At 42.3% G+C, this 18256-nt stretch overlaps 1 protein-coding gene across 1 annotated transcript in view; it reads left to right on the forward strand.

Annotated features, from left to right (window-relative positions):
• The window catches only part of zranb3 (zinc finger, RAN-binding domain containing 3), a 61718-nt gene that overhangs the window by 4181 nt on the left and 39281 nt on the right, over positions 1-18256 (forward strand). The window contains exons 3-8 of the mRNA XM_061226460.1: positions 7185-7203; positions 7603-7781; positions 9435-9666; positions 12159-12244; positions 14829-15000; positions 16528-16656. Coding sequence (XP_061082444.1) covers positions 7185-7203; positions 7603-7781; positions 9435-9666; positions 12159-12244; positions 14829-15000; positions 16528-16656 — 817 coding nt within the window. The remainder of the gene's footprint in view (positions 1-7184; positions 7204-7602; positions 7782-9434; positions 9667-12158; positions 12245-14828; positions 15001-16527; positions 16657-18256) is intronic.

The raw sequence follows: 18256 nt of genomic DNA on the forward strand, positions 1-18256 counted from the left end.
TTGAAGTGGCTTCAGCCGGCCTAATGGAGCAATCTGTTCCCCATTGAGCGCGCTCTGAAGCTCGACGCCTCTCCTCTGCTTTTCGCTGCATTATTCATTTTTAAAATTTTTGGTGTTATTGGTCCCGAGAAACTATATAATACAGGGCAACACCTCTGGTAATTTTTTTTCTTGGCTCTTCTATCGCCTTCAGGGCAATCTACACCGTCTTTATGGTGCGTATGTGGGAGGGCCTGCGTTCTCAGTGAATCTGCTTCAGTGTGCTTTAAGAGTTAAGGCAGGATAATCAGTTAAGTGCAAGTGTTTTCTCTTTTCTTCGCGAGCGGCGTTCATCTGAATGCCGGCATTATATATTTATTTATTTTCTTTGATGGTGTTAAGTGGCACCCCCCTCCCCTCCCTGCCTCCTCCACATTTGAGAAGTCAGAATCATTATCAGACCTGCCGATGTGATGGAACCTTTCATTTCCCAACGCATTGATGTCGGAGCATGTAAGTGGATTTGTTTTTTTTATTTATAAAAAAACACCCCAGCCCATCGCTGGGGCCTTGCTTGGCCCCCTTGCCAGTCTGGAATTGAATGGCTGCATGCGTCACAAGCTCATAGAGAAGAGAGGAGAAGATGAGCGGCAGAAATAAAAGGGCTTTTGTGCTGCTGGCCCCCGGGCCTGCAGGCAGAGCTGGGGAAGGCGCTTATCTAGCAGTCAGGTGGCTCTGGTGTTGGTGAGTAGGAGTGAACTAGCGCAACGTGCCCCTGCACGCATTCAGCCCCTCACTGACTCACTCTGTTGGTCCAGGGCCCAAAGAACACGGGAACGCCCACGCTCCTCCGCCCACTCTTGCCCCGGCTCTCCGTTATACCACGGGGGGAGGACAAAAACCTTGTTCTCCTGGTGCTGCGTGTGTTATTTAGCCTAAATGCCACGCCCTATTTATGGTCCCCATCCGTCAGCGCCGTCTCCCGCCTGGGAGCAGGGTGGAGCATCGGTGACGAAGGCAGCAAACCGTGATTACTGGCAGCCATTTTGTGGAGACTGCCATTTGAAGTCGATGGGGGTGGGGAGGCCCAGGGAGATGGAGGAGCTCTTTTGCCATCTGACAATGGGGAAACGTCACATGGCTGGTCCATGTAGGACTTGAGACAAAGGACAAAATCAGGGTGTATAATTCGGTATTTTCGGGAACAATAGGAAGTCAGGTTTGATGCTCGTTGATGTTGGCCAGTCTGTGGTGCGTCATTTTTTTAACATAAAAAATCTGTGTCACCGATGCAGTACTCCTTTACTGGAGTAAACGGTCCCACCCCTAGTGACAGCCTGGCAGTTGGCTTCTTATCGCCTGTGAGACTGCACGAGGGATCCCCACGAGGCATCGCCCGTACGGCTGCCATCTCACCATTATTCTACAGTATTCACCGCTGATTGGGCTGGGAGAGGGACAGGAATGGGATATGACATTTGAGGCTGTGCCCTCCCCACCATCCCCACAGAAAACCTTTTGAGGAGCACAACTGCCCCTTACCTTTTCACGCCATTGATTCTACTCAGACATGCTATAATTCCCCCCCTTGAGACCATCTGTAAAGGCCATTACAGAAGGAAGCCTTGTATCCTTTTGTACCGTACCTGTGTATGTGCAATGGGCTTTTCCCCAAATATAAGCAAGCTACCAGTTCTTAACACAGACTACTCATTTCCAATGCATTATTCCACCCCATCTGATTAAATGGTATAAACCCTATTCAGAGTTTATGACCGTAATAAACAGTCCGTGTATGTTCCCTGTTCCCGAGAATCTTTTGATTGGTTCAAACCATTCAGTGATTGACAGTTCATTATAGCTTCATCCATTACAGGGTTAACGAGGCTCAGTCCCCCCCCCCCCCCCCTCCTCCCCCCCTCTCTGGTGCGGGTACATTTTTAAAGGAGCAGGTGGGGAATCTGTGGCAGTATTCGGTGCTAATGCGTTCGTACAGACGGCCCGTGCGGAAGGAGGGGGGGCGCAGCAATTACGGAGAAGCGCCCAAACTCATCCATCATGCAGCCCGGCTACGAAACTCCATATGAATGTAAATCGGTTCGCTGCATGTTGACATAATTACCCGGGTTAATGGAAGATGTCCTAACACCTGATTGGAGTGGTGAGTCTCGCACCTGGGGTCAGTGACAATAAGGGGCAATAATTAGCACAGTGTTACGTGAGGACGTTTTACTGTGGCCTTGTTGGCTGTCTCAATTACACGGTTATTTAACCATTAAGGTTCTCAAAAGTGTGAAGGCATCAAACCAGGTTTATACCTCGCAGATGGATCCGTAATGGGGCTTAGTGTAGGCCGGGCCTTATCATACAGACGTGGCAGGGTTCAGCCTGAGCTCTGGCTCTGGCTGAACGTGACAGGGAGGTGCCTGATGGGGAAGCATGATTCCTGCAAATTGGAAAACAACTCAAACTTGGCTAAACTAAGCAAAACTATACTCTAACTGAAACTGAGCTGTCTGTTTCTCACTGTCTATATTCTGTATGTATTGCTTGGTAATTTCCTGCCGGTAAGTGTAGTCATCATGATATCTAATGACTTGAATGAAAGCCTAGCTTTTCCCTAATAATAATAGTAATAAAAGTAATAATCATAATAATCAAACCGAGATTAAACCATTATTGACTAGCAGCTAACTGCACCAGCTGCTCTTGATAGTTGCAATTAAGCATCATTATCTTGCATCTTCTAATGAAACGGTCATCAACCCGACCCTACTGCAGACCTAATTTTATATGGGTTTGGCTGCTCCAATATTACCCCTTCAGGCCTCTCATGTACAATACAATTATACCTGAAATTTGGCAAGGACAGAAGCAGACATGAATTGATTACTAGTACTGTGTAATAATAATCACCACGAACGTCCTGAGAAGCATTACGTTTGCCAACCTCTAGCCTCCAGGGAGTCAGAAGAAAACATGTTGAAAAAGTTTTCTGCGCCGTTGTTAAGCAACGGCGGAAGAGCATCCGCTGGGAAGCGAGCCGTCTGCCGCGAGTCAGGCCGTATGAAAACGAGTGATTAATGCGCGGAGAAACGGCCAGCACCTGACTGAGCCTCGCCCAGCGTGCTTCTGTAGGACGACAGGAGAACGGATGCCAACGCAATTAAAAAACATCAGTGGCAAGGAGGACATTAATCACATCCATCAAGCTGAGAGAAAAGAAGCACACAGACACACACACGCATACACACACACAGGCCATCAAACCAGCCCAACCTCTGTGCTCAGGACAACTTTAAAGGTGGGGTGAGTGAAGCACTTTTGAGTAAAATGGAACGGGCCAAGGTTGCAACCCAGGCAAAGGGAGCTAATAAAACTGTCAAGTTTGATTTGCCGATCCCTGCGAAGCCAAAAAAGGAGAAAAAGACTAATGTTAATGAAGATCTTCGACAATGTCATTTGTCGGCTGAAGGATTTTGTGAATGACTGAGGCTCGGGTGTTGATTTTAATTGAAAATGAACAACCTGCTGATGATATGCCGAGATCTTCAGGGGAGAGTTTTCACTTAAGGGTCAGGTCAGGTGTTGCAATGCATGCTTGAGTGTTTGTCAGCCTGTAACAACCACCAGCTTTATCGGCCCTTTATCTCAACAGCGCAGTAATTGTACAAATTTGCATCATGGGTCCTCTAGAGAGATGAGTTTCTGTCCAAATTAAAACTACAAAAGAAATTAATGCTTCGAGGATTAGAAGTCATCAAACCTCTAATTTCTAGAACCGAGAATGAGACAATCCACTTGTATAGTTTCTCATCCACTCTAATCTTATCACTGACTATGAATAGATAATAATTACAGTCAACTTTAAATTAATGTAAGGGGAGCAAAAAAGTACTAGGTCTCAAATGATTTTAAAAAGTTTTTACATATTAGTGCATTTTCTATTTAAATGTTCTGTTCTCTCGTGTCTATCACTCAGGACAATACGGTCCGAGACACGTTCCTTAGGTACAGTAGTGTTCACGTCAGATGAAATGGATAGCGGACAGAATGGCCCAGAACATGCCTTAGAGAGAGCAGAGGTTCTATGGCTGCATTAATTGGAGGAGAAGTATGGGTTGAGAGAGAGAGAGAGAGAGAGAGAGAGAGAGCGAGCGAACGAGAGAGAACAAGAGAGAGAGAGTGAGAGAACGAGAGAAGGAGATCTGGCAGGCAGCTGTCATTGGCCTGCGGTCCCATATCTGCCCAGTCTTCCTGCAGTCATTTGAATGTGATTAATTGAGGAGGTGTCAGTCCCCTCACAGGAAAATGCACACGTCTCCGTATTCCCAAATGTGTCATTTTTCCGACTATGGGTAACATGCCATGAAAGAAAGGCTGCCACAGTCAAAATGGCCACATTTCTGATCAACAGGGTTTTATATTTGAGTAATTACCAATATCATCCATTTATACCGTATTACCTACTCTCCCGGTCCCACGAGTGTGTGTCATAAAGGGATTCTTGTCTGTTAATGCACTGTACTCTTTCCTATTAATTATTGGAAATGATAAATTGTTAATGATCAGCGCAGACTGTAAATAAATGTAACAGGAATAACTGGCTTTTCCTTTTCTCACATAATCATGTATTTTTCAAAGGAATATGTTAAAATGTTCTCTCATGTCCTCGGGACTCTTCCTGAAACCAGTGAATATTGTTCAGTTTTGTGCCATGTGTGCCTCTCCCCGAGTGGTTTAAAAGTTTTCTGCTTTCATTTCACCCACTCTCTGTGAGACGCCATCCAACACGCTGCTGACAGGTTCTTCTTCCGGAGGTGTCCTGGGCTTACTTGCCGTGCACATGGAGTGATTTTATTCAGGGGCAAACACAATTCTGTAAATCTTGCTTTATTAAAAATGCCTGCAATAAAGCAGACTTGGAACTGACAAACCTGATGGTTGTTTCAAATAGATTTTTCTCATTAGTATCTGAAATTAAGTTTTATGGGAGAAAAAAAAGCAAATGCACACTCAAATATGAGAACAAGGTGACATTTACCATTCTGTTCTGATTGGATTCAGAAGTTCAGAAAGGAAATCTCACTCAAGATTGCTTTCTTTCTCTGTCATTTAATTAACCTTAACATGGATTACAGTTATTTGGTGTTAGCCTAACTTAACGGGAAGAGGTGAATACGTTATTTCCTTTGTTAAGGTGTTTGTTGGGAAATATTTGACACATTGGGGACAATACTTATTAATATTTAAAGTCACTGTGAATGTTAAGTGAACAGTTTGCCTTTTAATTTGAGCCACAACTTACAACTTTACAGCCTCAAAACAAACTTCCATTACCATTGTCTGGTATTACACTCTGCTCTTTCCCTTTATGGTCTATTAATTATTCCAGGGTTCTAGAATTAATTGATGTGCCATTGGAAAATAATAATATGTCACAATTGACTGTATGAAGGTCATTAAACAAGGCTTAACTGCTATTGTACTACATGTACCTTTGCTTTTAAATAGGCAATTGTACATTTAATTTACAGTATGTACAATATATGCTTAAAATTGTATATACTGTATGCATGGACATGTTTCTATGAGATCATTGCTGTGCAATTGTTGGTATAGCTAGCTAGCTGGCGAGTTGATCGCAGTCTTCGCTCAATGTAGATCTTGATGAGTGTGATGAAAACAGTTATGTTGTTTTTGCTCCAGCGCATTCAATTTGAAATAAAACAATGAATATACATATGGTTAAATTGCTGACGGGTAGCTTTAATTGAGGGTATTTGCATCCATATTATTTAGTTGCAGCCATTTTTATACATAGTCCCCCTTTTAGCAGAAGTAATTGGACAATTAGCTGCTTTGGTGTTTCTTGGCCAGCTGTGTGTCATTGCCTCATTAGTTCATGCAGAAGAAAGCTAGAGAGGTGATTTTAGGTGAGATATTTGCATTTGGAGTCTGTTGCTGTCTCTCCACATGAGGACCAAAGTGTCAATGCAAATAAAGCAGGCCATCGTGAAGCTGACACATAAACATTAGTCCATCAGAGATGTAGCAAAAACATTGGGTGTGTTGAAATAAGCTGGTACATTGTTAAGAAGGAAGAATACACTGGTTAGCTCAGCAATGGCAAATAACCAAGTAGACCACTGACGACCACTGTAGTGGACGACTAAAATAATTATTTTAATTGTGTAGAAGGATGTACTGTAGGTGTAGATGTGTTGGAGAGGACTACCCAAGAATTACTTCAGGGTGCTTCGCCACTGGTAAGCCTCAAGGACAGAATGACTTGGTCGCAATACAAAAAGTACAAAAAACCTATTGAGGTCAGGAATTATGGCGTTATGGATATATGTGATGAGATATTAACCTGTACCAAAATGATTGAAAGTGTGAGTGATGCCCTGGGCAAAGACAGAAAGCACTTGAAACAAACAGGAATTGCTGCGTAAGACTGGCAGAGCATCGCCAGGGGATGATACACGGCTTCTAGTGATATCTATCTGCAGGCTTCAGGCAGTTGTTGAATGCAAAATATTTGCATCCAAGTACTAAATATGATAGCTTTATTTAAATTTATGAAAATTTGTCCAGTTACTTCTGGTCCCTAATCCCCTGCTCTCTGATCACCGTCTGGGTAATTAAGGCTGCAAGCGTTCGGTTTGCTTCTGTCCAAATATGGAGGGACACTAACCCCGAAAGGGGAATTTACATTTTGGTCATAAGTGAGGTGCATATAAAATGGTGCAGTGTCTGGACCTTTGTGTTTCGGTGTAGTGTGACTAGTTTACATTGTCAGCTGTAAGTAAAGGATCATCATAGCTATTGTTACTAACCTAGCTCAGTGAAAATACGGGCAAGCTTCCAACAATCCACCTGACTGCTAAAGTGCCAGCACTTAACATTGATCAAATTACTCCTGAATAATCTAATGATTAGTTCAGCTAATGGAAAAAAATTAACCACCTAATGTATTAATCAGTATTAATGTATTAATCAGTTCACTGATTCAGATCTATGTGGTGGGTTCTGGGTACTGGTAATACTGTGCATGTTTTGACAGAATTTAGATATTTGCTTCAGCTGTTTTTTTAATTGCATTGCATTTAATTGGATTGTCAAAATGATAGTTTTAGATGGAAGTATATTCTTTATTAATGTGTGCTTTATATGCATCAAACATTTATTTTTGTTTTTCTCAGGTGTATGATTGCGGATGAGGTAAGAACAAACAAAAATTTTATGCATGATTTCTGTGCTTATAATTTAAGTCGTCCAATGTAAAATCAATAATTTATTAGCATTCATCGGCAACATTCTGTCAACACGACTTCTCTTGAACAACACGCTCTGAAACAAAATGCTGGCTTTATGGTTAACAAATTCTTCAAAGGAGAATCTTTATAAATGTGTCAAAGAAATGTCATAAATTCCCCTTGGGGATCTTTGATTTAAAACTTACTGTGCATTGTTTGGTGGACCATTCACTTTTTCAGTTCTAGTGGAACAAGAGAACCTTATGAAAAAAAGATTATAAAAACTGGTAATTTCTTTTATGATTTGATTGTTTTTTTTGATTGATTGATTGATTGACTGACTGACTGACTGATGGTTTCACAGATGGGGCTTGGAAAGACGGTCCAGGCTATCTCAGTGGCCTACTTGTACAGGAAGGAGTGGCCCCTGCTCATTGTAGTCCCTTCCTCTCTCAAGTACCCCTGGATTGAGGAGATGGAAAAGTGGATCCCTGAGCTGAACCCAGGTGACATTAACCTAGTGGAGAACAAGATGGACGTCTCGTAAGTGTCCCCATTTAAACAGTCCAATTTCGCCACTTAACGGGTTAAACATATTCTTGGGAAAACAATTCAACTATTATTTTAATTATATGATTATTATTCGTTTCATTTGTTATACTTCCTTATTCCTAGATGGTTAAATGCTTACTTGAATGCATTTCAATTAGTATTGCCAGACTATTCCCATGCAAATGCAAATGCAAATCCAGCTATTTCCCAGTATGCCACCAGCCTTCTTAACTTGTAAATGTATTGCTGTATATGCCGTAATAGATTTATTGTGTGTTGTGTAAGCATGTTAACAAGCACTCAAAATAAATAGCCCTGGAATCCGACGCGGTATGGGAGGAATGGTACGCAGAGCGGTGGGGGTAACACGTAGCGCTTACATTGCCAGAGCGTTGGTGCCGGGCTGAATTAGCATCTCAATGCAGCGCGTGTTATTGTCACCGTCGTCTGACTGGTGAGGATGTGGAGACGGTAATGCCCTGGTCCTAAACAATGCGGAATGTGTGCGCTCACGTAAAAGGAGCGGAAAGGGTGAATTAAGTGTCGCGGATCTCTCTCTCCTGTTCTCATTCACTTCCCTGTCCTGAAAAGTTACCGCGCAGCCACGATCTCCTGTTGTCACAAAATAGGTGCGACATTAGCATCGAAACCACTGCCACCGCTGGCTCATGAGAAATTTATACCAACCCCATTTTTTCACGACGATTTCTTTAAAGGAAAGAATGGGCCTGGTCTCTTGTCATGGGCTGGTAAATATTTTATGACTCTGATGCACACAGGCCTGTGTTGCCATGTTTGGCTACATGAGGAAATTGTTTTGTGGGGTCCGGTGGGAAACCGTGTGCCTGAGACAAATCCTCAGACAGCAGAAAACCCCCAGAAAACATCTGACACTCTCCTCCTGCCATTGGCTGAGCAATATGAAGGCTTGTCTCAGAGTGTTGAATCCACAGCCCCAGCAAGAGATGTATAACAACTTAAGAGGGTTTAATGATATATACTCCCTATCCTATCCTTTTGGTATAATTTCGAGGATGATTTCATGTAGTATTACTGAAACCGCCTGAAAAGTGCCTTTTCGAGTATGATGCGAATTTCAGGGTTTACATGTATAAATCGTGCTTACAGCACTGGCAAATGCGGTTTCTGATTGAACTGCCTGTTAAAAGAAAATACATTGGTAGGAAATCTCAGGTAGCTGCTTGTCTTTGATTGGTCCAGGTAATTACAGTGTCTAAAACATGAAAATTGGTTCTAAAGACGGAATTGCACATATTGGAGGAGTGTTGTTGTTGCCATAGAAATCTTCCTCTAGCTGACCTGCCTATCGCTGTCATGGTAACATTTAATATGAATTTTAGTTGCATGCTGGAATGGAAAGCGCAGTAATTCCAACAGTTCCCTACTTTATGCTGAGAACTGCATCGCCTTCATTCTCCCAACAGCGAGCGAATCCTGCCAAATGCTCAAATTTACATATTGACATAACATAATGACGAGAACAAGCCATTCAGCCCAAAAATGCTTGGCATTTTCCTACCACTAAAGGGTAACGAGTGCTCACCAATTCCGTACAGTAAAAATACTGCTTACCGTGCGGCTGTAAATGTACTCAGGCACTAATTCAGCTCCGCCGTCTCACAGGGGCATCGGCAGCAGTAAGGTCACTATTCTGGGGTATGGGCTGCTCACCACAGACGCCCAGGTGCTGGTGGGGGCCCTCGCCAGGCAGGACTTCAGGGTGGTGGTGGTGGACGAGTCCCATTACCTGAAGTCCAGGAACGCGGCCCGCAGCAAGCTCCTGGTGCCCCTGATCCAGAAGGCTCGCAGGGCCCTGCTGCTGACAGGCACCCCGGCGCTGGGGCGGCCTGAAGAGGTGATGTTTACATCCGCGCGCCTGCTGTCGGAGAGGGGCTAGCCATCCCGGCTCACTGTGGAATTATTTACATTCTCAAACAGTGCAACTATGTATGTATGGGTGGGGGAATTAGGATGTGATGTTCATGTGATCACCGTGGTGATGAATGAATTACCAGGGTAATAAGGTGATTTTTCTTTTTCGTCATAGTGATTGAAGTAACTAATGGTATAATTCAGACAAAAAAATATGTTAAATCTAAATACGGTATTATTAAATTCTATTGTAATGCATTGTATGTTAGACTATTTATAAATAAGATGCATGTATACATTTTACTTAAAACACTTAAACCTTGTTTGCAATTGTGTTACCTAAAAGTTCATGTTTAAATATTTGTACATTGTATTTGCATAGGATGGCATGCTCTGAGAACTTTGCAGTAGCTGAAGATCACTATGGGGATGTGATTGCGATGTGATTGAATTGCGTCACTCTTCACCTTTCCTTTTGAGACCCGGTGAACGCGTCCGTGCGTGTGCGGTCTCGGTGACGTAGCCCGTAGCGTACCGTCCACTCGGTCATCCTGCATTGTCATCCACGCGGTCAGATTATTTTAGTTATTTGGACCCATTACTATTACACGTCTCAGGCCCGCTGAAGTTGACATCAGCAGCTCAACACGAGCTGAGCAGGTAAACCTTTCGGTGAGACCAGAAGGGTTTTTTTGCCTGTTATAACATCTCGCGGATGAAAGTAGCCAGTTCCCCAGCCCTGCCTTATCAGAGTCCCTAGAGCTGTAGGGTGAGCGTTTTGGTGCACTGACTCTTGGGATGTAAATGAATATCTGAATATTAAGATACTTGTTTGAAATGTAAAACTCGGATAACAGAAACGAATAGTAATAAGTATTTGATAAATTTCCATAAAATTCTTATTCCCATGGAATTTTACAGCTTTTTAAAATCTGTTGTGTGAGGCACTAAAAATGGGGGTTTAGATCATATGAATTTAAGAGGGTGACAAATAGACTGATCTTTTAAGTTTTTAAATCATTTATAATACATGCAAAGTCTTTATATATTACAGTGAACAGTTCGGTTGGCAGTCTTGTGTTGCTTCTGAGATTTTTCTTTAATGAAATCAACCCTGGGATCTGGCGCGTTGTGATATACCCAGTTTATTCAAATTCCATATTTAGTCTGAATTGACGTAGTCTTTTTTTCATAATTAACACTGCATATGCTTTTGCTATAATTACAGAAGTGCAATTTGCAAGTATCCTGCAACATTATAAAGTGTAATAAAATTTGAATTCCATGAGCAGTCACATGACAGTTGGCAAAAGCTGTCTTACCCATTGATTTTCTTTTTTTGCAAACTGTTTTAAATTGCATCTTGCAGGAAGGGGGGGGGGGTAGAATTGGCAGGGTTTTTTTTGGGAATGAGCCATGTGTGTTTTTGATCTGCTGCCCTTCATATTTCATAGGCATTTATTTATTTAACCTCCCTGAACCTCAATTCTGAAGTGCAGGGATCTTCAATTTAAAGTTTTTATGCTACGATAAAAGGCATTTATTACCATTTATTTATTTATTTCAATTTCCAATAACGTGTTCATTGGTAATGTGTGTTATTAAGTGCATCTCTCTCCCGATCTACATGGGAGTTAACCATCCACAGGAGTGCTTTCCTTCATGTACGTATTTGCGGGTTGAAATAGTCCACCTCTCTTAGCAAAATAAGGATGAGGCTGCCAACGTGGCTACAAATGACAAAAAATGTATTTCTGGTTATTGTCCAGACATTACCAACATCTAATGAAGTGGTATTATGGTCACCGGCAATGAATCGGTCTTCTAAGATATGAAAAGCTCTTATTTCTTGCAGCTCATTCAGTAAGGGGCAAATACATTGAAAGAGCCAGTTTGAGAATCAGCCGTGTTGCATTTAGTGGCTCTGACTGTCATCTGCAGCAGCAGGAATAATTTACTGGCTGGCATTCTGACAGAGTGTAAGAGTGTGAGTGTGTATGTGTTTGAGTGTGCGTGTTTGAGTCCGAGTCCGAGTCCGAGTGTGATTGTGAGTGTTTGAATGAGTGTTTTCAGTGTGAGTGTGTATGTGGTTGAGTCTGAGTGTGAGTGCATTTGTGTTTGAGTGTGAGTGTGAGTGTTTGAGTGTGAGTATGTATGTTTTTGAGTCTGAGTGTTTTAAATGTGATTGTGAGTGTTTGAGTGTGTATGTGTATGAGTGTAATAGTGAGCGTGTATGGGTTTGAGTGTGTGTGAGTGAGATGCATGTCTTCACGCCCTTAAAAAAGAAAAATAGAAATGAAGAGTACATTTGATATTTCAGACTGCTCGAAGCTGACTCAATATCTGATTATCTTTTCCAGTGAAAACTTTTCTCTCTCCATTTCAGAGATAATTCAGTGGCGTTGCAATAGCTGAAGAATCTCTGTGTGTCAGTTTTTCCTAATCTGCTGTTTTTCCACTGTCTTTTCTCTATAGCTTTTCATGCAGATTGATGCTCTGTATCCCAGAAGATTCGGAACATGGTCAGACTATGCCAAGCAATATTGTAATGCCCATTACAGGTACATTTACCCGGTGTTACTTTTCAATGGATTGCATTCCATTATATCCAGGTGTTCAGTCTTTCTCAGCTGTTTTTAATAACTTGCATCTTTTTCCCAGATGGAGAATAGATATATTATAAAAATTAGGTTTGCTCACAGTGAGTCTTTCCATTTGACAAATTACATGATATCATAACAGGCCAGGTAATTGCTTGATTACACTGTTAAATTGATTGACATTTCCAGTATGTTTTGTAACTCCAAGCAAGTATTAATGAATGTGATCCATCAAGAGATCTGTGATTTAATCTAGAATAAATACATAATTCATCAATCAGTTCTTGATTCAACTTGGAAACTCTGAGGGATTTAAAAGCAGTTGAAACTATTTAAGTGTGAGCTGGAAGTTTTGGTAATGAAATAGACCTGGGTATTTCATTTAATCTTCCATATTTACAAAGCTGATCATTTAATTCACATCACAACACCTGAATATGCACTCAGTGAGCACTTTATTAGGTATTTATTAAACTTCTAACTGCTGCTCACAAGATGGTTTTTGAAACTGCAGTCCCTGACAATCCCAGGAGATCAGCCGTTTCTGAGATACTCAAACCACCCTGTCTGGCTCCAACTTAGATGACATTTCTTACACATTCTGACATTTGGTCTGAAAAACAGCTGAACCTCTTGACCATGTCTGCATGCTTTTATTCATTTAGTAGCTGCCACATGATTGGCTGATTAAATATTTGCATTAACAAGCTGGTGTACAGGTGTACCTAATGAACTAAAAATGTATTTTATTTGTTTGTATTTTTATTGTTATTGTAGTCAACATATGAGCTTTGGAAGTAGGTATGCATGTTTTTAAAAAAATCTTGTTTTGCTCTATGGAATATTTCAGATGTCCTTGAACAGTATAAATAGAATATAACATGTGAACACATAAGTGTGTAGAAAGGTATATTTTATGATTTATTTATTTTGACCTGCAAATAAGTTACCCTTTTATTTAACTAACCTTTTAATTAATTAGTAATATGAACTCAGAATCGTTGTTTGCATACTCATTAAGACAGCAAGTTTGATTATCTGTATGTATGTAGTTCATACATGCAAGGATGCTTATGCACAGTACATACTGCATATGCATATTTAGATATGCACTGTATCTAAAATCTGGAGTATTTGAGATGAAACTACACTTATCTTTCTTTATTTAACAATATCTTACATCTAACAATATAGGGGCAGATGCACACTCTTAAGATTGCACTGAATTACATTATAAACATTTTCTTAATGATCAACAACAGATTCTTATTCAGTAATATCTTTACTCATCAGAAGCATATAAGAACAATGGACTATTCGCTTAAAAAATCAAACGTATATTTTGTTGTAAAAAAATGCAAGCAGTGAAATTTGAAGTCTGTGTTCTTTCCCATTGTCTTGGTACGTCACATCTAAGGGACTAGCTCTGCCATGATGTTATAAGCCTGTCGGAACGATTCATTAAACAACATGCTTGTTTGTGTAGTCGGATGTTTCACGCACCGGAAAGCGTTTAAATAAATCATATTATAGTTAAAATTACAGAGCGCGTAACGCTGCTAGAAATCGTGGCGGAATCAGATTGCACCGACGCTGAACTCTCTCAGTGGCAGAGGAAGCCGAGTTATCTTCAGATGGAAGAAACAGCTGTGGTCCCTCCTGGGCTGAATTCAGGGGTGAAGACTAGCCGCTTATTAGCGGGAGTGACTGCTGCGCCCTGCGTTTCTCACCCCTCGCCAATCACCTAAATCACATTACGTACTTTAGCCGTGATCAGCATGGTCTTCATAAAACGGCTACACCTGCAAAACTGGTGTAAATTATTTTAATTGATGAATGTCATTAATTGAATTATATGTAAGTTTGTGGCACGCGTGCACCTGTGTTTTGTCGGTGGATTGTAGAAAGCACAAAGTGCATGTCATGTTGTCTTCAGGGGATCCCAATGTCATATTTTTTTGTGGCTGTGTAAACCATACTTTGATGAGTTTTGATTAATGGTTCAATTAGTCAGTTTCGATTGATATGAATCATAAATTGTGAGCTGCTCATAAGCATTTTGTTTAGATTATACCTCTTGAACAGATAAAGAATTGAATTGTAAAAATTCTAGGTCAAGCACTGAGCAGTTACTGTAGGAGGGGACATATGCGTACATGTTTGATTCATTTGATGTAATTTAATATACATGACAGAATGGCCAACCAATAGCTTTTCTTTTTCTTTCTTTTTTTATGATGCTTGTAAGTTTGGACCTTCCTTTTTAAAATGAATTGCTCCCGCAACAAAGCTCCAAGGTTAAGGCAGAACCTACGTTGCCCAGTCCTAAAACATGCACTTATTTACACACGAGTATGGAGTGTGGACTGAGGATAAGAAAATGAGAAATGCTGATTATAGCATTTAATCATAATTGATTGTTTGTGAAGTCGTTAACACGGGAGCGAATGAGAGAACGGGTCCCGTTCGGGTGCGACACGAGCCGGACGGTGGACGTCGCGTTTCGCGGTTAAAGTCATGTTGTCCTCACCCCCCCCCCCCGCAGGTTTTTTGGGAACCGTCGGCAGTGGGACTGTCGAGGCGCGTCCCACCTGGAGGAGCTGCACCAGCGGCTCAATGAGATCATGATCCGCCGGCTCAAAGCGCAGGTCCTCACCCAGCTCCCCCCCAAAATCCGCCAGCGCATCCCGTTCGACCTTCCCAAAGAGGGAGCCAAGGTACGCCCCCCCCCCCCCCGAGTGCAGACACAGAGCCGCTAAATATAGATTCCCATTACCTCATTATTACTGCCCTCTGTCTGTTGCTAGGCAATGGTATCAGATTAACACTAATTATCATTTTATCACACTTTCTTTGCTCCTGACATTTTCTCGCTTTCCCTTTTCAAAGCCCCGAAAACGTCAGTTTCATCGTTTGCGTTGAATAGCTGTTCACGGGCTCCCAGCACGTGCATTAAAATATACAAGAAATGCGCCGCTTTTCACATTTGGATATAATTACTTGACAGACAGGTAGATTTTCTGAGATTTCAGTCATGTGAAAAATGCGACATATGTATTCATGTAAAAAAATAAAAATAATAAAAAACCTTTGTCGAACACAAAGGAGAACGTGTGATAGAATAGAAAAGCTGGATTTTGAATGCTCTTTAAAACAAATGAAATCAGACCCCCCTCATCAGCAGGATTCCAGGTTTGTCTTAAGCACACATTAAGCAGCAGAGGTACATGGCAGACTGGGTCATGTGTGTTGTATGTGAATAGTTAGTGTGCGTGTGTGATTTATGCCAGGGCACACAGCATTGTCTCAGGCTGCCCATTGTTCTGTGTGCTCCTCCACACAGCCCCGTCAGCACACGCTCTCCTCAAACACTGCTCACCTGCCTCCCCCTGCCATAAATCACAGCCTGTCACTGCGCACACACACACACAGAGCTGAACTTGCACACATACACACATTCACACACACACTCACACACACACTCACACACACACACACACACACAGAGTCACACGCAAACACACACACAAATACAGTGTAGGCATGCCGAAATGCACATACACAAACGCGTCCTCCTTTCTAACGAAGAGAAACGTAACTGCATTGTGATAATGGACCCATCTGCAATTACACATGAAAGTAATAACTTTGACTTCTTCTCCCTGTTTTGAAAGCTAATGATGGGACACGTTTTTTCTTTAAATATTTAAATATGAAAAAATTTAGCAATGCACATTAAGCAGATAGACATAAATGTAATATTGGTGTAATAATAGGTTCAGTATACAGCACATAGCTTTTTTGGCTTCATTTCCACAGTGTGGATTTTTGTATAGTCTCGGTATTCCATGCCCTAATTCCTCCACTGTAATTCCTGACTTTCTAACTTCCCTAAATACTCCTTGGGTTTCACCTTGAGAGCGAACTATCTGTCTTTGATTTATGATGTTGGTGCGGAGAGTTTCCATCTTCGCCCCCAGGTTGTCACAAGCGTTCTATAATTGGGAGAGCCATGTGACCGACCTAGCCAGCTTAGACATTCTGCGGAACGAGAGGACGAGCGTCTTTGGGAATTTTCTTCCTTTTCTCCTCCCTTCTTTCTCGAGCGGAGGGGAAAGTAGGCCACCATTCACAGTTCCATTAATTGTCCTGCCCTTTATAGCTCAAACAAAAAAAAAGAGGAAAAAAAAACGTAAAGCGAAAAGGGGGGAGGAAACAGACTTCCTCCGTTTCTTCCCTCTTAGGAAGCGCACGCCAGCTTCGAGGAATGGGAGAAGCTGATGCGGAAGCTGGGCTCTGGGAGTGACGACAACCCCTTCGTGGAAGTGATGGGGCTCATCACACGCATGTACAAACAGACGGCCATCGCCAAGGTACACCGGCCAGCCAATCGGGCGCCACTTCAGCTGTCACCTCCAGCCTATCCCTGCGGGTTATCTTGCCTGGTCCTCTGGGGCTTGTCACTCTGTCTTCAGAGGCACCACTCTCTGCTGAAGAAAACGAGATGAGATTTGCCTGATTTTACTCTCAGATGACAGATTGGCATTCATGTTATGTAAGAAAATATTTATATAAATATTAATTAGTAATATACACAATACAGAATGAAGAACTTTCCAATTGGAAACGATAAAAGTAAAAACGAGTTTTCTGGCTTTTATATGGCAAAGTATCTGGACTGTGTATTTGTTTCTTCATTAATAATTAACGGGTTGGGGGAACGCATAGGGACATTAAAAGATAACAGATTATTTTTGTTTATTTGGAAAGCAAATTTTAATCAAGCCGTGGTGGGTGCTGTTAGGTTAAGGCCTGCTGCTAACCTGTATATTTTTTCTCCCGGTGAAGCAGTTGTGACTTTTTGTTCCTTACTATGGTGCCGCGGTATTCGAGGAGCCTGAAGGGGAAATTCACCATGGCAACGGGCCTCCTGTTTCACATTTGCCCAACGCTAGACTGTCACCATGGGTACAGCCTCCAGGGGTGCATGCGAATGTACACCACAGAGGTGTCAACAGGCACAACCGCAGCCCGGCTCGTTTTCTCAGCTCCGCTCAAACTTCCTCTGCGCTCTCCGCCGCGGTGGAACTTTTTCTCCCTGAGACGGTTTCCATGGTAACCCGCCAGAACTCAACTTTAATACCACTTTCAGAAAACAGCGCGCTGGAAACTGGGAAAATGTGAAGCGTTTTTAACACCTCTGACATCAGGCTCAAACAGGCAAATAACCTGGGTGCTCGCAATTTTCATCCCTTTTCATTTCAGCTCGCTGCTATTTGTATGGAGCTTTCTACAGAGATACTGTCACAAAAGGCTTTGCAGCAAAATGGTTCTGAGTTTGAGTTTGTTAAGTGAGATTAAAAACAGAAATCATGGTATGAACCAGATGAAGAGATGGAGCCCATCCTCCATTGACTGGACTGGTGTCAATATTTAAAGTGAGTCTAAATGGTAAGGTAAAGGGGAGTCTATTGGAACAAATAGTCATAGTGGTTGAACAGATTAGCTCAGGGTAATAAACTAGCTGGTTAAATAGACAGTCCTAGCATGTGTGTGTTTAACATGCAGGTCTGCAGCGTGAGATGATTCATCTAGGCCTCCAGGTTGCATCATAGCTCAGACTTGAACCAGGAGCGGTTCTGGGGCTGGATCGCTCGGTGAACTCCGACGGCACGATCCGAACACGACGGCGAGATTTCATTCCCCGTTTCCTCCGGTCCCCTTAGCTCCCACACTGACATCTCCACACTCCCCGTCTCGCTGACAGCACCCCTACTCTCACGGAAGCGCAAAGCCAGTGAGTGCCTGCAGTGACAGGGCGACAGCGCCATCAGCCTCTCTCCCACTCCATCCCTCCCTCCCGCACAACTTCACCTGCAGTTACACAACTTTCCAGTGACAAGCAGCGTCGTGTAGACGGACCAACTGGGGCGAAGAGTAAAGCATACGAAACCCGCTAAAATATTCCGTATC

The sequence above is a fragment of the Conger conger genome, chromosome 17, assembly GCF_963514075.1.
Source record: "Conger conger chromosome 17, fConCon1.1, whole genome shotgun sequence".
NCBI classification, from domain to species: domain Eukaryota; kingdom Metazoa; phylum Chordata; class Actinopteri; order Anguilliformes; family Congridae; genus Conger; species Conger conger.